This window comes from Eptatretus burgeri, chromosome 2 (assembly GCF_056783735.1).
Source record: "Eptatretus burgeri isolate ZD-2024b chromosome 2, Ebu_testis_v1, whole genome shotgun sequence".
NCBI lineage: Eukaryota > Metazoa > Chordata > Myxini > Myxiniformes > Myxinidae > Eptatretus > Eptatretus burgeri.
Window position 1 is genome coordinate 102,630,866 of NC_140962.1, and position 23,819 is coordinate 102,654,684.

Sequence of the window (23,819 nt, forward strand, 5' to 3'; positions counted from 1 at the left end):
AGATGAGCCCCAAGCTCTTCCAGCAGATCGTGGCAAGATGGAGGCGTCGTCCATTTGTCGCAGACCTCACGCACGCACTCTCGCGTGTTCAGACCCCGCGAGGTCGACTGCACTGCACCAGAGCGAAAGATCCACGATGGTATGCTCCAGCTGGCTTTTCACAAGGTCCAGCATACAAGTCCAGGCCTGGCCTGTTCACCAGACAAGGCCAAATTGAGGTGCCGGGCTCCGGCAGGCTGGGTCCATGGGATTCCAAGACGTCGTCGAGCCGTGAGGTGAGTTGGGACAGTCAGAGGCTCCGTCGTTAGAAGCAGGTTGAACCTGTCGATCACCTCCTCTTGAAGCTGACTCCAGACTCACACAGCAGCCAGGTCCTCTCGAAGCAGATTGCAGCCTAACCCTCAGGTTCAGTTCCTCTCCCTCCAGAATCACCACTGTCTTTTCTTCTTTCTGCTCGCCTCGAAGCCCGACTGCTCATCCAGCAGGCCGCGCCTCGCCACTCGTCGTTTCTCTCTTGCCTTCCCGGTGCACGCTCGCCTCAAAGCCCGAGCACGCCTCAAAGCCAACTGCAGTTTTTTACTTCTCCTTTTCGGCGCTCCTTCGCCTCAAAGCCGACTGCTGACACACATCGCCAGTTCTATTCAGTCGATCGCGACACACCGGCGCTCAGTTTCACCACAGTCTTCCCGGCCGACTGCTCGCCTCTCAGTTTTTACCACCTTTTCTTTTTGAAGCGCACCCCTTTTCGAAGCCGACAAACTCCTCCCCTTCAGTTTTACTTCCTTCTCCAGGCCACTCCTCCTCTCAGCGCGCTGAGCGGAGTCTATCGTCCGGAGAGAGGAAGGAAGGAAGAAGAAGCTCTCAATCCACCACCACTGCACAAACAAAAAGCCTCTTACACCTCCCGACACACATGTAATGTCCATTTTACCGAACAGCCTGGCTAAACATGCATTTAATGGGGGATCTGGGCTAATCCTATATTTAGTAGCATACTAAGGGCCATTTCCGCAACAATATATAGATATATATGTTGTTGTTGTTCGTCTTTCGGCTGATCCCGTTCGTGGTCGCCACAGCGGATCATCCGTTATGATCCGCATTCTGATTTGGCATAGGTTTTTCGCCGGATGCCCTTCTTGACACAACCCTGGTCACCTCTGACGACACAGGGATAAGGATTGGGTTTCGCCATGATTCCGAGCTGCCCTACACCCTCTCATAGCACGGCGCAGTGCAGAGCTCCCGTCCTCAAGCGATCCTCCAACCCAAGCCTCCGAGTTGCTGGATTACAGGTGAACGCCACTACGCCCGGTAATATATATATATATATATACATATATACATATATACATACATATACATATACATATACATATACATATACATATATATATATATATATATATATATATATATATGAGCCTGGTGTTGGCGCAGTGGTTAGGGCAGCGGCTTGGGATCCAAAAGGTTCCGAGTTCAAGCCCCGTTGGGCCACTGAATTAATACACCAGGGGGTTGACTCAGCCTGTCATCCTTCCGAGGTCGGCGAAATGAGTACCAGTGCACTGGGCCAGTGTATACCCCGGTTAAAATAGGTGTACCATATCCCTGTGTCGTAAGAGGCGACCAGGGTTGCGTCAGGAAGGGCATCCGTCGTAAAACATGTGCCAAATCACTATGCGGATCATACGGATGATCCGCTGTGGCGACCCCGAACGGGAGCAGCTGAAAGAAGAAGAAATGTGTATATATATATATACATATCTATAATAATAATAGCAAACGTAGCGAGCTTCATACTCAACGCGTGCACATGAAAGAATAGGAAACAACAACAACAACACAATACCCTGGCAATTTGTAATCCGTGTCGTTGGCTATGACCCTTTTGCTTCCGGTTTTTGTCATGGGGAATGATGTGTCCCGGGAGATAAAGGCATCGTCGGAGACATGAAAGATCCAAATATCAGACATGGTGTATATTTCCTCCACTGATTTTAATAAAGATATCTCCCGCATCATCAAAAAAATAATTTGTAATCGTGATTTACATTATTTGATCGCTGATCCCAAATCCAGGCCGAAGTAACCGGAAATTGCAGCATCGAATGGAAGAAGAATTTTACGTTCGCTTCTCGGCTTTGCTTATTCCATATTAATAATAATATGTCAGGGTGTGTCTATCACTCCCTCCGTCTCCTCCATAACTCCAAAACCATGAAACCCAGCAGCCCCAAACTTTGTATGCATACTTGGGAAACTCCAAGGTGGTGCATGAATGAAAATTGGGTGTTTGGGTTAATTTAAACACACATTTTGAAGATAATTTAGATTTTAGAGGGTGCTAATCATGAAAAACCAAAATAAGCCTTACCAAGATGGCGGTGCGCCATCTTGGTCAGCCCTCTGTCAGCTCACAAGTCTTAAGCCACCATTTTTTGGCCTGCTCAGCAATGCCTTGGCTTGGAACAGGCCGCAACGATTTCTTAAAGATATATATTTTTTTTTTCCCCCACTTTGCTCACTTATTATTATTATTTTAAATGAAAATAACCCAAACAAGGAATAAAGCTACTCCAGGTAAGGGGCTAAGGGATGGATATAAAATAAGGATAAAGTGAAACGAAATAAAAGAAAGAGAAAAAGAACAAAAAACATCCAAGACACAGGAAGTAGCAGAAGTCATGTGCAATGCGATGTAATGTCAAAGATGTAAGAAGTAGGATTTGACAGTCATCTTAAAGCTGGGTAGATCATAGGATCTACCGTTTGAATGAAGCAATTTTCATGTCGTGAATTCCAAAGCAAGACAGCATGAGGGATAAAACTCCATTTCTTCGTTTTTCAATGAAGAAACGGAGGAGATGCCACTCTCCAACCAACACACAGATAGAACCAGGTCAGGTGAGTAAAGCTGAAAAAGAGATTGCACAAAAGAAAAGTTGGAGCACAATCCCTTTACATTGGAGAAACAAATATTCAAAGGATTTGGGCATCGCTGTGCACAGGCTGGGGGGTTGGCATGTGAAGGTAGAGATGTTATTCTTAGACTGTATAACCATATTCTTAGTCGTAAAAACACGAAGAAGAAGAAGAACAAGAACAAGAAGAACAAGAACAAGAACAAGAAGAAGAACAAGAACAAGAACAACAAGAAGAAGAAGAACAAGAGGACGAAGAAGAACAAGAACAAGAAGAAGAACAAGTACAAGAAGAACAAGAACAAGTATAAGAAGAACAAGAACAAGAAGAAGAACAAGAACAAGAAGAAGAACAAGAACAAGAAGAATAACAACAAGAACAACAACAACAACAACAACAAGAACAAGAAGAAGAAGAAATCAGTCAAAGTTACTCAAACGAATTAACCAGTTAATCCAAGACTCAATCGGGTCCCACAAACTCATGTGAACACATTGTTGTAACAATGCCACTCTGATGGCCTCAGGAATGCAACCGAAAATGGCTGCATGGACCACCCCCATGCACGTCCATGACAGGACAATCATTTCAACGTCTTGCACCTGTTGATAGATCAGCCTCTCAAAGCATTACCACAGAGTTTGGGATCCTGTACTACCAGGTGGCCATGAACTGCAACATGTTTAGTTCTGGTACCCTTCAGAAACAGAATTAATGAGATCCTACAAGGAGTCCTGAACAAGATAGACGTAGAATAACTGAGACGAGAAATAGCAGAATAGAAGAGAAGATAGGAAAATATAAATAGGAAGAAGAAGAAGAAGAAGAATATGAGGAAGAAGAAGAAGACTGGCTGGTACCAATCACTAGTCCTGAAACAAGGAAACCCCTCTTCACAGGACCACTGTGAAGGTGGGGGTGACCACTGCGAAGGTGGTGATATCGAATGCCTAACCATCATGCCTACAAATTGCTGGATATATAGCAATGCTTATAAAACGCTCAGATACACCAGCGCTCGTGGCTTTATTTAATTTCAACACATGCCATAACCTCAAGAATCTCTTAAACTGAGCCAAATTACAAAATTTAAGCTTCAGAATTGAACTTAGCAGCAATTCCGACTCCTTAAAAATAAAATTTAAAAAGTGATCATTTGTCCAATTCGTAGATTGCTTGGGTGTTTCTAGGTGCATGGATATATATATATATATACATATATATATATATACATATATATATATATATATATATATATATATATATATATATATATATATATATATATATATATATATATATATATATATATATATATATATATATATATATATATATATATATATGACCGATCGGTGATCAGTAATCGCTTGCCAAGATCAGCATTCCATTGCAGTGCTTGCTTGAGTGCTTAAGCCACTTGGCAAGCACTCACCAAGCTGCTTGGTTGTTTGTTTCAAAGCCACCAGAAGCAAGACCCGTTGCTTCACTGATGGAAATACCAATCTTTACCTAATTGCTAAAAAATAAAAATAAAAAGAGAATAAGAATGAACTTTCACCCTTTAAATATCGTGTGAATAAATTATTGAAATATCAGCTGCTTTTTCATATCCCTTTCTCACCTGTGTTTTAAGTAGAGCGACCTGCTTTGTGATGCCTTAAAAGGTGGTGCAAAATTAGCGTTTATAAATCTCATCGATATGAGAAACGGGATTGAATGAGAATCACCTTATTGCAAATGTATAAGATTGAGGAGAAAGAGATTTTCCGCCCAATTTTTCATGGAACACGGCTGTTCAAAAGAAAACGTTGCTGTTTGGGTGCGTTTTATTGCCCTAGTAATGCCCTGGTACGCTGCCTCCTTCCCCTCCCCTCACGCTGCCTCCTTCCCCTCCCCCTCCCCTCACGCTGCCTCCTTCCCCTCCCCCTCCCCTCACGCTGCCTCCTTCCCCTCCCCCTCCCCTCACGCTGTCCCCTTCCCTCCCCTCACGCTGCCCCCTTCCCCTCCCCTCACGCTGCCCCTTCCCCTCCCCTCACGCTGCCCCCTTCCCCTCCCCTCACGCTGCCCCCTTCCCCTCCCCTCACGCTGCCCCCTTCCCCTCCCCTCACGCTGCCCCCTTCCCCTCCCCTCACGCTGCCCCCTTCCCCTCCCCTCACGCTGTCCCCTTCCCCTCCCCTCACGCTGCCCCCTGCCCCTCCCCTCAGGCTGGCCCCTTCTCCTCCCACTCCCCTCACGCTGCTCCCTTCCCCTTCACTCATGTTGCCCCCTTCCTCTCTCCTCATGCTGCCCAATCCCCTCACGCTTCCCCCTTCCCCTCCCCTCATGCTGGCCCCTTCCCCTCATACTGCCCCCTTCCCTCCCCTCACACTGGCCCCTCCCCCCTCCCCTCAAGCTGCCCCCTCTCCCTCTCCTCACGCTGCACCCTTTCCCTCCCCTCACGCTTCCTCCCCCTTCACTAATGCTGCCTCCATTGCCCTCTCTTGCTACTCCTCCCAAACTCCCTCATCCACCGAAAAGCTCTCCAGAGGTCACAGATAGGAAGGGGTGTTAAAGGATGTGCGAATTGGACAAATGAAAGCTTGTTTAAAAAAAAAAAAATACTCAGAACTGCTGCTGTGATCAATTCCACAATTCATCTCATGTTAAGAGATTCTAGAACTTATCCTATGTGTGGAAATTAAATAAACGCACAAAGACTGGCATGGCTTTTTTACCAATTGAAGGAAAACGCCCTTCCTCCCCTTCCCTCATGCTCACCTCCTCCCAAAGCCCCTCCACCCCCACGGATGTCTCTGGGCGGTGTCCAGGTGTTGTGTAGTATGACCTGTTTGAACGTGCTGTTTTAACATTCCCAGTTTCGTTCAATCCTGTACTAGTGCCAGCATAAGAGGACTACCACCCACCACCCACCCTGCCTTCCCTCAAGTCCCCCTAACAAACACATGTCCAAAACATCCCCTTCTCCTCCTCCCTCTGTCCTCCATTCTCCTCACTAACTCCCCCATTCCAGAGTGTATAGCGATGGTTGGTGAGGTCTCACCCTCTCCCTCCCCCCTTACCCACACCACCCCCCCCCCAACCAAATATTCCCATCAGCAATATTCCCAAATGACAGGTTTTATTTGCGAGTCTGCAATAAAAAAATTAATTGAACTTCATCACTCTTAGGATACTAAAAGTAAAGTTAACTTTCAGGATTTATCTGTTACTTCAGGAAGAAATGTGCAGCAAACTGAACTACAGATATGCAATATATAAAATGGTCTTTGTTATGATAAAAGTTCAGTGAAAAAGTGAAAGTTGGAAAGGAATGGGGAGGGGGGAGTGTCAACATCGAGTTATATTAATTTGTGCTACCGTCATGCATGTACTAAAAGCAAAGGCAAAGGCTTACTTTTCCTGTCAAAGCTGCAAACCAACCTTTTGACACATAACCCAATCATAATGGCAGGCACAAGAGCCCAGGTAGGCTGTAGGAATCCTCTGTCAAACTAAATTTTGTACTCGGGCAGGCTACGCAGATGAAAGATGAGAACATCGAAGCACCCCTTCCTTTCAGCTGCGGTAGCACAAGTCACATCCAAAGCCAGATCGATCATTCGGTCTTACAAGTGGGTTGTATGACGAGCTTAACTACTGGTTTATTCCTTGCAGATTGCCATTTAATTTATTTCAGTTCTTTACAATATGTTCAGCACAGTCTGTTATAAAACTAAAGAGGTTTCGTGTGGTCTATTCTAAAACTTAAGAAATATTAGGAACACTCCCAAAAAAAGGTGGCCACCGATCCGATGGCAGATGCCTGGCGGGCAACCACCCAGGCAGCCAGCTGCAGAGGGATAATTGCCAAGCATTTATGCAGGAAGGTTTGACCTAATTACAAGTCGTTTGCCAGCATGGGATGCTCTGTTTGAAGTTGGAGGAGGAAATATCTGTACTAATGTGTGGATGCAAAGAATGTGCCATAGTCCTCAGAATTAGAGTCTGTCCTTTTGAAAAGGAAAAAACCATCTCAGGATGGGATAAAAAGAAAGAAAAAAAACGTGTTATCTAAAGTGCAATATATATTGCATCTTACTGACTCTCCCCTCTCTCTCCCCCCACTCCCTCTTCCAAGTTTCCTTCTGTAAAACTCAGGTTATACTCCCTGATTATTTCACACCGTTCTCACCTTATTTTGACAACTGAAATGAAACAAAATGATCCCACATGATCTAACATTATTTAAACACAGATTTAATTCTTGTTCGAATCCACCAAATCTTTCTCTGAAAAGTTTACTTTAAACTGCCTCCAACTAAAAGTTTAACTCTGAAAAGCACCACCAGCACTACCAAAGCAAATTTACAAGTGTTACGATCATCAAAAAAAGGATGACTTTCATCATCTTTTTGATCCAGACAACAAGGCTTGTGGAAGAGGTAAGTGAAAGAAGGCAGCAGGTTCACTGGACTGACAGAGGATCAAAGGGGAACAGGGAAACACAGACATGGCATTTGAGTGGATGCTACCAAAGGCAGAAAGTAAGTGCCCGAGAGGGAGGGAGGTGTTCAGCGAGTAGAAGCGGGCATGTGTGGGTATACGAGAAAGCACAAGACGGTGGGCAGCGCTCTTGAAGGACTGGAGGGAGACAACAGACGTTTTAATGCTTCTGTGAAATTAATCTTTACTACAATTCCTCACCAATGTTGAAAAATAAATTGTTACAACCTAAATGTGTGTTTTCTTAGTTTCATTTTGAAGCAACAAAAAAACTGCAAAATAACAGAGATAAATAACCAACCGTGTACTTTTATGAACCTGACCCCATGTGTAGGTTTGCACATTAGGCCACCGCCATTGTTAATGTAACATGCATGAAAGTTTTTAATAAACCAAACCTTGAACCCCAAACAAATCAATTCGTTTCAGCAAATGAATCATCATGATGCCCCAAGATCACCATCATTGAGACATTGTAGGTAAGAGAGGGTTATCTGAACAACAAAGCAAAATGGTTTTGCTGCATCAAAGAAACATGGCTTCAGTCATAATTATAATAATTGAATAGTTAAATCTTCGCTGCAAAATCTCCTTGGTATGTATGCACGAAAACAAAACAAAAAATCCCTTAGCTCTATAAATCTTGACTACATACTTGGAAAGTTCCAAACATTGTTATTTTCACTTCTAATTAAGAGTGGGGTCTCTCGATTAACAGAGTCTGTGATAATTTATCCATAGGTTAATTTATTTTAAATAATACAAAAACAATTAGAAAAAGGATCAAACCATTATTCTCGAGGCACCGAACAAGGGGTTCGACCAGAGGATCCAGCAGGAGATGCTTGGCAAGGCCTGGATGTTCCCTGGCTAAAGTTACAACCACCCTCACTGCCACATGATGCATGCATCGAGCTGCTGGTCCATCTGAACTGTGCAGCAGAGACAGGACCTGGACAAAATAAGCATCGCAAAAGCATCGGCAAATGATAGCCAAATCTCGAGCAACAATCAAACAAATTTTAATGGCTTGCATACTTCCCTTGAAAGGTTGTGGCCTTTGGTCGCAACCTCTGAGGGGAATTGTGCAAACGAGCAAAGAGACAAATCTCAAATAATATGCACCATTGTGGATACTCATACACAAACAAATGATACACTCTCTCAATTATAACAGTTCGCTCAGGAGGGCACCTGGACTATGATGTTGAGGGATTTACCAAGAACCTGTTTACTGTACTTAAAATCACCCATGATGACTACATATATGCTCATCGTGGCTGACCCCCAAAAAATGTCTACCAGCTAGTATGCTTCCTCATAAAAGAAAGAGTCCATTCATGTGTCAACTCATCACAGAAAGTTTATCAAACAACTGTTAACATAATGAGCTCAAAATTATGATAAATTTAAACTTGAACTACGTTGTCAATGGCACACCATCACATATTCCCGCGCGCACTGCTTTGTCCCATTAACGCTACGTGAAATTTTATCTTGCAAAATGGATTGACTATTCTTTTCTATTTGATGTGCTTTATGACCAAAGACTTACTATGTTTACTAAATTAGAAGTCATTGCAAGCATGTCAACATTTCATGAAACATTAATTTAACACTGTCCAGCATTATAGAACTGTGCATCAATTTAATCATAGGAATGAACTGTGTATAATATTAATTATAATAATTATTCATAATCAATTAGATAAATACAGTAAAACCTGTGACTGTCACTCATGGGGGCCACATAAGTAAGTTCTTCATAAAAGAATTTACCATGTACAATAGTAAATACACTTTAAAAAAATCAGCCCCCATGACCCCACCTCCTCTGGCACGGCCCCTCAGGATCATATCAAAAATCCGACAGGTGTTGTGCACTTCCCCATACATATATCTACTATGTCCCAAAGTTTCAAGTTCCTATCTCAAACGGTGTAGGAGGAGCTATTTTGACCCCCTATCCGCTAAGGCCTAAGTCACATTTGCTCTACGGTGAGGATTCGCTCTACGGCTCTACGGCGGGCCGTACGCCCTCTGAATTGACAGAAACGTGCGGCGGCCGCAGAGTTTCTGCGGTGGCCTCAGGGTGGCCCTACGCCGTTTGGCTATCTTTTACAGGCCGTAGAGGTCGCCGTGGAATTATAACACGGAGTTATAACTTTTTCCATTTCTACGTTCGCCGTCGCAATTCGACAAGCCGAAAAAAAAAAAAACTGGTAACAAAAAAAATAAATAAATAAAAAAAGGAGCCCAATCGTTACAGTCCGTCTGGCCGCACGTTCGCCTTCGGGCCCCCCTACGGTCACCTTGCGGGCACCTTGAGGCTACCTTGAAAATTCTATGGCCACCGCAGGGCCCCCTTAAGGTCACCGTGCGACATCAAATCAAAGACCGTACGGCACCCCCACGTTTTCGGTCTTCACAATTTCTATACGCCGTGCGGCTCCCCGAAAAATAAGAACATGTGTGACTGCTACATTGTGTGACCGTGGAAATACTGCGGCCGCCGTATAATTGCTAGTGGCCGTAAATTTTGGAGACCCCACGGCCGCCGTGGCAAATGTGACAGGCCTAAGTACCCCATACCCCCTCCCCAAGCACCCTCTGATCATCATGTGTTTAAAAAAATATGATGTTAAATGCATAACTCATAAATATGTTTGATTTAAAAAGCTACAAGACAATTTCTTTATCGACCCCCATGACCCCAAGCCCTCTGGCCCGGCCCCTAGGGTCATATCAAAAATCCGAAAGTGTTGTGCACTTCCCCATACATATATCTACTATGTCCCAAAGTTTCAAGTTCATATTTCAAACAGTGTTGGAGGAGTTAGAGGGTAAGACAGACGGATGGACAGACGGACGGACGGCGGAGACAATCACAATATTCCCGCTTTTCTTCGAAAGCGTGGGAATAATTATCATTTCCAAAAAGGAAGAAGATATTGGCTCAAAAAGTACAGTTTGGAGCTCTAAACCCACAATCTGGGCATTGATTAATAAGCCTCAGGCCTGTTTTCTGTACCAGCTTCTCCTTTCACTTCTTCCTTAATTGTGCATGACTCTTGTTGGGAGTTCCCTTGCACTCCATGGTTAAACGCATATATCCTGGGTACCACAAACACATCTGCAAAATTTGGTGGATATCCGGCGAAAATCATAAGTCTTCCACCTCCTTCCCCACCCCCCACACATACATACATACATACATGCATACATACATACAGTACATACATAAACTGCACACAGCTCCAGTGAGTCAGTAAATGTTTACCTTGTTAATGGTATTTTAATATTTGAAATAATATTTGACCTGGCTTAAACCGTTTTTTTATCGTCAAACTAAATTTTTCACAGCTTGGCTGGTTGATGACAAAGTCATGTTGCAAGGGAACATGCTCGTTTGGGTGGCAAATTCATGGGTGAGTGATAGCCAGCATATTTCACCACTCACATGAATGCACAAGCACACGAACACATTTTATTATTTCATCCAGAAGGAAAACTAAAATGGTTAATGCCTCTTGCCTCACAAAATCATCCAAGATGTTTCAAGTTGCAGAGCTTCTACTTGCTATCTGAAATGATTTTAAAAACGATTTTATAAACGAAGTCCCAGATTGCAGATGTTGTTGCAAGCTTTATTATTATTATTAAAATGAGTTTTTGGTTTATGCGTGATGTCGTGTTTTGTCTCGTGGCAACCTCTTTTATGTTAGACAGATGTCGATGCTGTTAGAATAAGCATTCCATGACGATAAAGTTAATAAAATAACAAATTAACTTACATTTATTTTTTCTTTTGGAGAATCATTAATAAAAGAGGAGTGCAATATCAATGGTTTAAGGTAGTTATGGTCCACAATGACCCTTATGGGAATGAATGGCCAACTTATAACTGAATGGACAGTGACTATTAGATGTACTTTTTATGGAAGATGACACAAACTTCTGGGCTTTTGGAACCAGGTCTGAGCTTCCTGAAACGTTGGGTCTTTTATTTCATTTTTTGGATACATAGTCGAGGCTCATGGAAGGGAGGGGGAGGGGGACAAAGCACAGGAAAGAGCAGAGGGTGCAAAAGAAGAAATGAGGCAGAAGACAGACACCACCGACCTGTCTGCAATGGTGAAGTGATAGACCCATAGACTCAACTTCATTGCGAGAGATTCCAATAATCTTAAAGGCCTTGGTTTCCATGATGTCAAGCTGAGCAATATGTGAGGCAGGGGAGCCAGTCCAGAAGTAAGAGCAGTACTTCATCAAGCTGCAGATGAAGGTCTTGTAGGTGGATACGAGGAAAGGTGTGTCAAGGAAGGACTTTGAACAACGGAGGATGCCCAGTCATCGGTTGGATTTGGAGGCAAATTTTGAAATGTGGTTTGCCAAAAAAAGATAATGGCTGATAGCGAGACCCTGGAATTTGAATGACTGAACTTCCTCAAGAGGATTGTGAAGAAAGTATATGGGAGGGTTTGTCAGACAGTCCTTTTGGAGAGAGATTTATCAGGATTGAAAGACATATTCCAAGTGTTTGACCGTCTTCTGATTTCGCCAAGGTCTGAAGCGAGGGAAGAGGCTGCAGCCTGGTCATATTGTTGTGGGCTGGGGTTCGGTGACGATAAACGATCACTAGGTGGAGCGGTGGAGTCGTCTCCCACCGGACACCCGGAATTTAGGTCGTGACTCTCGGATAAGTCTGAGAGTTCACGGGTCCATTAGCTGACCGTGGTCGCCAATATTTTGATGGCGTGGGGTTGGGTTAATTGCCTAATTTCAATATACCTAAATACCCACGTCATCCAACTACCGGGGAAAACCACACCCTCGACGGACCTTGGGCGGAACGGACCGTTTACGGAGCCCGATCTGGGTGTAAACTGAGCGGGGATTACCAAGATCTGTCGGTCCAAATGACAACTTACCGGCCTTACTATTTCTCAATACGCACCTTGCTAGGCCAATGAAAGTAAACACAAACAACGAACTTTAACATTTAACAATTGGGGGTTTATTTATAATGGGGCAGGGGAGCACAAAAAGAGCAGAGTTAAACCGACTATCAGAAATGCAATTTGCAATGTATAAGGCACTTAAACAATTGCTACTTATAGACTGGGCCCACAGACACACACCCAAAAGAAATGGTAGCCGTGGCCTTTATTTGACCCTTCAGCTCGGGAGGGAAGGCGAGCTGAAGCAAGAATTCGGTCGGGCACCTTTCCGCCTCGTACGGTCTGGTCGACATGAGCTGGTTTGGGGGGGGGGACTCGAACCCACACCTTCGTCTTCGCACCAAGCACCAGGAACCGCGCTCTCCAACCAGCCAGGCACCAACGAACCAAGACCAAGGATAAGACCAGAGACGACGATGACCCAGGACCAGACAAACCAGCCAGCACCAAGACCTGCGATCCCCAAGACGAACAACCTCCCCAGCCTGGCGTTCCTTTATATCTTTCTTGTCTGGGGTGAGAAAATCGCCATCTGAGGCGATCTCCACCCTCATTGGCCGGGGTGTCATGGGAAAGTCGCTCTCTGTCGCAATCTCCACCCTAATTGGCCGGGGTGTCGTGGGAAAGTCGCCCTCTGTGGCAATCTCCTCCCTCATTGGCCGGGGTGTCGTGGGAAAGTCGCCCTCTGTGGCCATCTCAACCCTCATTGGCCGGGGTGTCGTGGGGGGGGGGGGAAAAAAATCGCCCTCTGTGGCCATCTCAACCCTCATTGGCCGGGGTGTCGTGGAAAAGTCGCCCTCTGTGGCAATCTCCACCCTCATTGGCCGGGGTGTCATGGGAAAGTCGCCCTCTGTGGCCATCTCAACCCTCATTGGCCGGGGTGTCGTGGGAAAGTCGCCCTCTCTGCGTGATTGGACAAGGGGGTGGAGTCGGAGCTGAGGCGATGAAAATCTCCGTCCACGTACGTGATCGAACGCATGTGAGCAATGGCGTCGCTGTGCGAAGTGAAGTGAAGGAGATTTGTTATAAAAAACCAACTATAAAGAAACTTCGCAGTGCACACATGTAATTCCCGTTAGACACAGGTAGGGGACCCAAACTATAAACATACTTATCGAGATAACTAAACTTGGGGACTGCTGTCTGTCTGTGTGCACAAGGCTTCCAAATTCGTAACAATATGCCCTTCGAAAATAATTTTGCAGGCCACATCTTGAGTTTGAAGCATCTGGTGTTCTCTCTTACTTATCTCTCTTTTCTCTCTCTCATCTGATCTTTAATTTTTCACGCAACCTTAAATTGAGATCAAACGTAGCAGTGGGTTGACATCTATCATTGCCGGAGGCATATCTATTGGCGTGATGGTTTTGATTTTTTGGGGGATAATGTTTTGAAATCATCTCAGCAGAGGGCAATTGATGAGAAAACAAACAAACAACAAAAAACAACAACAACAAACATATGTTGTACTTGGGAGCAAAGAAATTCAACTTCTCCTCAAACGCACCAGAAACATAACATTTCATTACTCGTTTTTCTTACTTTAAAAGCTTTTATTGATTTTTTTTTTTTAATGCTGCATTTTCGAAATTTGTCCGTCACAAATTGCACATACAGTATTGTCTTCTTCCTCATTATGATATCTACAACATCTTTTACACACAATTTCTCTTACAAATCTGTCTCTCCAAACTTACAGCATGACTTTCCTTCCTGCATTCAATAACCCTTCATTTCTGTCTTCTTTTACCAGAATTGGTGATCACGAGACATCCTTTGTGCCGAGAATCTCAGCACTTGACCCTGAAAGCTTCTCAGTTTGTATTTCATATGCATCACACAAATCCATCTGTGGGTAAGGTAAGGATAGCAACAAGTGTGTCCATCCTGAGGCAAGCAAAAAAAAAAAAAAAAAAAACTCTTGAAAATCTGGAGGACCAACTCTCTAACTAGTCTCCTTCTTATAACTCATGGTAGGACATTTGCAAGTTCTTCTCTGGTATGTGCCCCTCTTCCATCCCATCCCCAAGCAAAAATTCTACAGGTAGAACTATAGTATATGATGGTAGTACTCTCATATACTGTCGTTGGTAGCAGGTCCTACTACAGAAAAGGAACACTATTTTTCCCTGGGATCCATCACCACAAATGGCTGTAATGCAGACTCTGCCCAAGATAAGGAAGAATGTCAAAACTCTGTCTCTGCCTCCAAATCTTGTGCCCAACCCATCCTGCTCTGTCCCCATCTTACCCACTGGACTGGGTGCTTCCCACTTCACTATAGTGGCTTGCTGAGTATTTCATGGTCTAGGCAATGGTGGAGGTACATAAGCAGTCAGTTTTCAGGAGCAGAATCCAAAGTAATATCTATAGAAAAAGGAATGAGAGCCAACATTATGGCGTAATTCAAGTGGGTCGAGTTTTGAGGTTAGATTGGGAGGGTTGATAAGTCAGATTACTTCTATTCAGACTCAATCTGTCAAGAACTTCCCCAGATGTGAAAGGGGTACTCTATACGAGGACGAATCAATCCTTTACATAATCGGAGCAACTGTTCAGATGAGAGGAATCTTCGACATCTGAACAGGGCTCACAATTTGTTGGAGGCAGACTTAGCTATTTGTACAATGTGAGGTCTCGGAATTAGATTTGATGCAACAGAAATACCAAGTATGTTACTGTATTGAGTGGTAAAATTGTGGAGCCTTCAAAGGAAATGGGAAAGTTAAGGTTTTAGAAAGAGAAAAAGAAAGAAATTGAATTTTAGAAGCAATAAACTTAACTTGATTACATTTTCCCCATTGAGAAATCCTGTCCAAATCCAAACACATAGAGGTCGTCGTGATAAAACGAGACGTAGATAGAGCAAGAGAAGATGGAGCAGATGTGAAAATAGTCGAGGAATATAATGTCGTCAACATACGAATGCATTTGGTAATTCATAGAAGAAAAAAGGTCATCGATTTAAATTAAAAAAAAAATAAGGAAGAGTGTAGGAGACAGGACAGAACCCTAATGGACACTGCTGTGGGTAGAGAAGGAGGGAGAGGGTGAACCCTCAACAATTGCAGAGATGGAACAACCAAAGAGAAAGCTCGCTGAGAGAGCAGAGTGAAGGAGCAAATCGGAAAGAGGGGACCTTGGAGATCAGATCCCGATGCTACACTCTGTTGAAAGCTTTCGAGGACCACAACAAAGGATGCCCCAAAGTGTCTCAAAGAAGACCGGACATTCATAATATAGGAAAGGACATCACTGATAGATCTCACATTGCAAAAGGATATTACCAGTAGATCTTGCCTTGTGAAAAGCCATACTGATGGTCAGATAAAAGACAGAGATTCAAAAAGCTTAAGGAAATGAGAATTAAAAATACATTCAAAGAAGTTGGAAATAAGTAGAAGTTAGAGCAATAGGACTAAAGTTGGAAGAGTTTGAATGATTACCCTTCTTTAGATTAGGCTGTACCAATGCATGTCATCAGGAAAAGAGGAAAACTCTTGGTTTTTGCAGAAGCAAAATAAATGAGCAAGCACAGGTGAAAACACTCCTTCGAGATACAAGGAAGAATGCCATCGAGTCCATACGCCTTCCTTGTGTCCAGAGAGAGAAGTACTTTTTTGACTGTACAAAAAGAGATTATAGGGAGGGGCATTGAATTAGTAAGAGATGCATCAGGGAGTGTTAGAATGCAAGTCATCCAATGTGGAGTTAGAGGAGAAAAGAGAAACAAAAAGAGTTGCTTTGTCAGTCGAGCCAACGATAGTATCATCGGAATGGAAAAGTGAAGGAAAGGCAGTGTGACAGTTGTTCAAGATACATTTGGTGAAGGAGCAGAAAGACTCATTAGTGAAAGAAGAGGAGAGGTTGGATAAAGGAATGCTTGGCCTCAGGAATAACACAACATACAGTATTTTCATTGATTTTGGGCAGAAATGAAAGCCGAATGAGAGTCGGAGGAAGAAGAGATTTTCCAGATCCAAAATGCCACATCCCTTGGAAGAATGGCTGCAGAGCAGGAATGGTGGAACAATGAATTAGAAGAGAATGGGATTATATGCCTCCATGTTATACGCCCTGCAACAATAACTTCAGCTATACACTCTGCAGAGGCAGAGGCATCGCCCGAAGAGAGGCAATAATCTTTCCATGGAAAGTCAAAATTAATTTCTGCAACAGTCCAGTCAAGACTATTAAAAAGTGCCGATATTGGCGTTGTGAGAGAGCAGTCAGAGGAGGAGTAATAGTAAGTGAAGAGCCGTTTGCAAAAGTGGTTACAGTAACTAATCGGGGGTGAAATTGTGTAACCATAACGTAATGGATTTGAGGTGAAAAACAAGTCCAGATTATTGAGAGAGTGGTCGTGACGCTCTGGAATAGAGGTAGGGTGATTGACAATGTGCTCCAAATCATTAAGAATGGAGAACATGAGAGCTTCCTCCCACCATCTATGTGGGAAGGTCGCAATCACTCCCTGTGGTGTACATTGACGTCTCTTAATTAGCAAACTTCAGCTTGAGTGTAAGAGGATGTTACGGCCTCATGGTGGAGATTTATAGTCAAGGAAAGTTATAAAGAGTTGGGAGAGCAGCAGATAAAAGAGAAAAAAAAAGTTTTTGTTTTGGAAGAAATCAAAAGCGGTTTTGGAAGACCCCAGGGAGTTCCATCCAACACGTAAAAGAACCCTGGAGTTAGATATATCCATCATATTATGTTTAGATAGCACGTATCTATTATCTCTCCCCTCATATCCGTGGACAAGGAAATGGATTGCGTTTGTATAGCAAGTTTCAAACCCCCCTTTGTAACTCTTATTCTAAATCCCTTCCCTTCTTATCTCTCCCCATCCCCCTCCACCTCTGTCTCCCTCAATCTCTACCCCCATATCCCTCACTTATTTCCTCTCTCTCTCTCTCTCTCTCTCTCTGCACCTCTCTCTGCACCTCTTTGCAGCGCATCCATACACACTTTGCAATGCACGACATGACGTTTTACAGAACCCATATCATTACAAATCCAATAGCTATTGGCCGAAAGTGGTGCGGACCAGGGGTAAAAAAAAACCTCATCAACAGGAAAAAGAGTCTTAAAGCACCACATATGGGTGGAATTGGCCATCGACCCCACTGCAGGACCATAGCCTAGACAAATAAGGACCGCATGGGAACAAGAACGCACTAATCAGGAAAGTGCATGAAGAGCTGTTAATCCCCAGACTATGCCTCCACCAGGGGCTTTATAAGGCTGGAGAATTCTATGACCAGGGCTGGTATGCATCCAAGGAACATCCGAGAGATAAGAAAGCCATGGCAAGACCAAGCCATTACAAGAGCGAGCAGTTGCGAGAGCAAGCTGCTGAGGAAGCAAACAAACTGGTGCCGCGGAGCGAGAGCTGACAATCTGCAGTGTTTTTCCCTGGATGTGCCGGTGACACACCGACTTACACCAACTTCTCTTTCTGTCCCCCTTTTCTAATCGTTCATGTGGAATGCACAAGAGCAATCGATCATTGCACCCTCGACACGTTCAGGCATGAAATTGATCAGAAATTTTTCTGTAAGTCCAACTTGGCTGCGCCTGCATGGGTATGAGTGTAGTGTAGTAGTGGCTGAAACCAGAATCCTATCTAGGTTCCTCTTGATGACTCCACTTTACTTCCTTGGGTTCCTTCTTGGTCTTCCGTTTCATTACTGACTCGCATTCACGATTTCCTCCAACACATTACAAAGCATCCACCCGCATCTATCCCCACACGGTGCATCACACCATCATACTCTCTTCTTTCTCTCCTCCTCCCTTTTTCACATTGGGACCAATGTAAGGCCACAGCCTTACGTCGGGTGAGTGAGGGGTCGACAACAAGCCCCACCTTCTTTATATATCTCTCTCTGACTATCCCTCTTGCTCATCTTCTTTCCTCAGAGTGACTGAGGCACATGTGTCTGTAGATTTGTGGTAAGATGAATGACTAAAGGGCTTGTGTGCTCAAGGGTAAGATCTTTCTTCGTGACATTGCCTTTGCTCTGTAAATAAATGTCCTTTACAAAAGCTTGAATAAACTTTCCAAACTGCCTGATCGCCTCTCTCTCCATTGCTTAGATACCAGTGTATAAATGTAGAAAGGAGTTTTGCCCCGCTGTTTCACGATGGTCAGTGACTAGCGGACATCCTGCTTACGGGATCGCTCGGCGGTTCTCGAGTTATCGTCGTGGGGCGTCGAGAGCACGGTTCCCTATCCGGGGGGGATTAATTTGCCGGGAAGGTAACACGCGAATTGGATGCGAGGACCCTACCAAAATTAATCATCTCAGATGGCATCCGTGGTTGCTGAGCAACTCGTTGTGCCGAAGAGTGACCTGTGGGTCCATCGGCTTCAGGGTCAATGGTCGGGAACGGGTCCGAGAAGCACCTCATCACCCAGCCGGCAAACCCGTAACAAAAGTAACATAACAAGCAAATCATGAAATCCATCATTGTTAGCGATGTCGTCTTTCAAATTATAAAATAAACTGACCTCCTGGGAAACCCTCTGTTCCTTTTTTTTTTTGCAGACACCTCCACATTGTGCTGTACAGGACCCAAACCCTATGCTGGACTCTCTGCTCTCGCTAATCTGAAAATTATTATACTTTGGTTTGATGATATGATATCAGAATGATAGTCAAACAAACCCACCATTTCCTTGGTCATTCACAGGAAGAGGTTTCACTCTTGAATGTCTCGGTCTCATCAGCAATGACCTTTCCTAGGCAGACCACATAGCAAAGCTGTCCTCCAAGGCCAGCTGCAGACTGATCATCCTTCATCAATCCAAGTTTTTCCTTCAAAACGCAGAGCAAATGTTGTTTTTTGTATACCTTGTCGAGGCTCGTATGAGAGCTAACACACAATGCACAGCAAGGGGGGCATGAGACAAGAGGGGTGGGAGTGGGAGGACAAAACAGTGGTGAACAGAGACAGTAGGAGATCTGTGGAAGGGAGAGGGATGGGGAGGGGAACATGGGGAATACAAGATGGACATTATATAGGGACTTTCTGGAAGGAAAGCAGGGAATTTGAAGGAGGTGGGCTTGGGGTGGATTAACGGGGGTCGAAAAGATCAAGGATTTGGATAGGGTATGATAAGAGGTGGTGGTGAACAGCTGTTTTGAAAGCCTGGAGGGAAGAATGGGATTGAATTGAGTGAGGGAGTTTATTCCAAAGGTGGGAAAAAAGAGGAATGAAAGAGTGAAGGTGAGCAGTGATTCGTGATTTTGGTAGTTTTACCAGAAGGGGGTTGTTGGTGGACCTTGAGCGCCTTGCGGAAATATGGTGGGGACAAATCGCCGACAGAGTGAGGGGGGAGACTGGAGAGGAGAGGGTAGATGACAGAAAGACCACTGACCTGCCTGTGGTGAGAGAGTGAGAGGCCCAAAGACTCAGCCTCATTGCGGGAGATGCCAATGATCCGAAATGACTTTGTTTCCAGAGCGTGAAGCCGAGAAAGGTGGGAGGCAGGTGCACCAACCCAAAGGGGAGAGCAGTACTCCATCAGGCTGCGGATGAAAGCTTTGTAAGTGGTCAGGAGCTCAGGTGGGCCGAGGAAGGACTTTGCATGATGGAGGATTCCCAGTCGGCGACTAGCTTTGGAGGCCAGGTTGGAAATGTGGCTTTCCCAGGAAAGATCATGGCAGATCGTGAGACCCAGAAGCTTGAAAGAAAAGACTTCTTCCAGAGGATTGTTGAGAAAGTGAATGGGGGGGGGGGGTTTCTAAACGGTCCTTTCGGAGAGACATAGTGAGAGTGTGAGATTTTTCCGGATTGAAAGACATGTTCCACATGTTGGACCAGTTTGTGATTTTATCCAGATCTGCAATGAGCGAAGAAGCTGCTGCATGCTGGTCTGAGGGATGACAGATGGTACGGCAGAGGGTGGAGTCATCAGCAAAGAGATGAAGAGGATTTTCCAGAGAGTCGGAGAGATCGTTGATGGAAACCAGATGAAGAACAGGGCCCAGAATGCTGCCTCGAGGAACTCCAGCCTGGACAGGAAGAGGGGCTGAAAGAACTCCATTTAGGGCCACACGTTGACTGCGACAGGAGAGGACGCCTGCGAGCCATGAGTGGAGATGGCCTTGGATATCATAGGAAGAGAGTTTGGTGAGCAGCACAGGGTGCCAGACCATGTCAAAAGCACGTGATATGTCTAGGGATATGGCTCTAATTTCATGTCTGGCATTGAGGACCCCCATCCATTGTTGGGAGAGCAGAAGCAGAATATCCAGGGTAGAGCGACCTGGTCTGAAACCAAATTGATGATCGGAAATCAGGCCATTGATTTAGTCGAAAAGCCTTTGTCTGTAGCTCAATGGAGTACTGCTCTCCACTATGGGCTGGTGCTGAAATATCACATCTGTCTCTTTTATTCTGTGGAAATTAAAGCTCTCAAAGTTAGTGTAGTCTCAAATGATGAGGCTGAAGCACAAGATATGTTGCTTTCACAACACAGGTAGGTCAGAGTCTCTCTGTTTTCTTCCATCGATTCCCCCAACATTGCTCCTCCCACTATCTCAGTCTTTCTATACCACCCCCTCTCCCCCCACCCACCTCCCTCTCGCATCTCAAGGATGCACACGCTCTTTCAATAACGCCCTCCTGGTTAAACTTACAAAATCCCAGCAAACTGCACACCTCAACTCATTAATTCCTCACCTCTCCTATCTGGATCTGCCTTGTGATGCGTTTGTCTCATTCTTCTCTCCAGGACTTCAAGTAAGCAGTGCACTACAACCTTGTGTCATCTATCATAACCAATGATCTTTATTACCCCCATTGACCCTTCCTAACACAACCCTCAAACTTGTTAATTTCAGTGGGGGTGTTTTTTTTGTTTGTTTGTTTTTCTTCTTCCTCTTCCTCTTCCTCTCTCTCTCTCTCTCTCTCTCTCTCTCTCTCTCTCTCTCTCTCTCTCTCTCTCTCTCTCTCTCTCTCTCTCTCTCTCTCTCTCTCTCTCTCTCTCTCTCTCTCTCTCTCTCTCTCTCTCTCTCTCTCTCTCTCTCTCTCTCTCTCTCTCTCTCTCTCTCTCTCTCTCTCTCTCTCTCTCTCTCTCTCTCTCATTTATCCCCTTGCAGGTTGTCCCATTTGTTGCCATACTAACCCCATTATCGATGTAACATTGTAAATTACACAAAACTTTGCTTCTTTTTTGGTTTCCACAAGAGCAAGGCTCATGGGAAAACAATCAGAAAGTTCATGCCTTTAATATAAAGTGTACAAACAGCTGAATCAGCTAATCTTGCAACAGTTTAATACGCCAACACACTGCTCACGATACGAGTTAATTCGCTGCTCCAGCATGCAGATAAATATAGACATTAAGGAAACCAGCTTCAACATCTTAAGTATATTTTACGAGAAGACAAATAATAAACCTCCTGGAAATAAAATAATCTCCAACGTCATTTGTTTTGTGACTTCATGAGTGTACCCTTGTGGATCTTCAAGCAGGAACTCATTATTTCATTGGGTACAGGAAGGCTTTTGGAGCATGAAGTGCTATGTCATGTACCTGAGGGCAGATGGATTGATAGTAATGATCTGCAGAGCAATGTCTTGGACAGCGAGATATGACCCTCGCCACACCATCACATTTCTGCCAATCGAACACAGCATCGTCCTCTATTCCACCACCTTGGGACAAAAATGTGGGCTTGTCAGGTGATCATTTGGCTGTTTATCCTTAAAGTGAAAGCAAAGGTTTGGGGAATGATAAGGAGTTTTGTTTTCATAAGGTGTCTGCAATGATGAATGACCAAGGTATGGTGAAAACAACGTACTCTCCCACACTTTTGCAAAACTACAATTCCTGGAATTTCTTTTCGTTTCCTCTGCCCAAATGTTCACATTTGTGATTTTTTGTGGATTTGCAATAACTAACCCCTGGATGTTGAAAACTGGATGGCCATTATCAATTCATTGGAAGGTTAACAAGTCAGGATGCCTGAATGAGTCATTCCCACAATGGAGGAGTACAAGATGGTCAACATCAAGATAATTTAAGAAAACCCCACAGCGCATCATGCAGCTAAATCATACAAGTAGTGAAACCTTCCACGCCATTGCACAGCATTCCACAAACAGCAGAAAATATTTCCAGATCATCTGTATTAACATGTCAGAACTCAAAAGCACGAAGCAGTATTCATGAGATGACACTTCATTAAAAAAAAAAATTTCCAATGCATTGCAATGTTTTAGTCTTGTCTCTTTTTATCATAACCTAATAATAATAATAATAATAATAATAATAATAATAATAATGCATTACTGAAAGGTAGTATTCAAAAACACCGTAAAATCTTACCTGTAGTCCCCTCAAGCACACCAAGTATGACAGCCTGCACTCCATCAGATTGAGCAAGGCGTTTCGATAGCAAGTGACCACATGCATTCCGCAGCCATGCTGGAGTCTGAGTTTAAAACACACGCGCGCGCACACACGCGCGCGCACACACACGCACGCACGCACGCACACACACAACCAGAAATAATTTCACTCAGATAGGCCAAGAGTAATGTTAAAAGTAATGAATTGTTAAAGAAACATTAATAACGAGAGAGTTCATAGAACACGATACCCTGCAGTGTTCAAGTATATACTTCAATTTTAAATACAACAAGTCTGAAGACGATGATGGTTCACGAGCGGTATTTGACGATGTAGATTGTTTCAGAAGTCAAGGATGAGACAATGTGATAATGTTTGACCAAGTTCTAAAAATGATCAACATGATGCGGTACGAGTGACAGGTTATTAGCTGCAAAATGTCGAAAACCCAGTTTCGTTCAACAAGTTTCAAAATTTTACCTTTGCATAACCTTTAAAGGTCACAAAACAATGTTGTGGATATTAAAATAAGGAAACAGGATACGTGCTATAGCTTATTGGCGTTAGTTCGTCGAAGGTCGAAAACCCGGTTCGATTCCCACAACTTTGAAAATTTGACCTTTGTGAACTTTAAAGGTCAAAGGTCAAGGATTATGACCTTTGGTGCAAAACTTCCTTTGGAACATTCCAGGCACAATATAACATCATATAGGCTATATGGCATTTCGCACTCCTCTGATTATCCAGACTTTGATGAAATCAGCGTAAAAACAAACTTGAAGGGGGCGCCACGGACAAGGTGTTCGAAATAGAGCAAAATGGTTTCAAGACTTTAGGTGGGGAATGACCTCAAGATTATGCATTAAAAATATTGTCATCCGAGCTCTCAAAGTTTGAGCAGTTGTATGATTTTTATGTCAAAATTCGCAATTTTCTAAGTTCGTGACCTTGTGATGAAAATGAAAAATCGAGCTCCGTGGGGCTATGCAGGTGCCATTGGGCTTACCAAATACCGAAAACCCCTGCCAGATTCGACAAACCCCTCAGAGAAGATGGATTTTTATGTCAAAATTCGCAATTTT

At 44.0% G+C, this 23,819-nt stretch overlaps 1 protein-coding gene across 1 annotated transcript in view; it reads right to left on the reverse strand.

The window, feature by feature from the left end:
• Window positions 1-7,760: 7,760 nt before the first annotated feature.
• Window positions 7,761-23,819, reverse strand: part of LOC147032697 (transport and Golgi organization protein 6 homolog) — a 102,816-nt gene continuing 86,757 nt past the window's right edge. The window contains exons 6-8 of the mRNA XM_085870541.1: window positions 22,714-22,819; window positions 21,919-22,040; window positions 7,761-8,362 (exon numbers count right to left, since the gene is read on the reverse strand). Of these exons, the coding sequence (XP_085726667.1) occupies window positions 8,153-8,362; window positions 21,919-22,040; window positions 22,714-22,819 (438 nt within the window). The 3' untranslated portion in view covers window positions 7,761-8,152. The remainder of the gene's footprint in view (window positions 8,363-21,918; window positions 22,041-22,713; window positions 22,820-23,819) is intronic.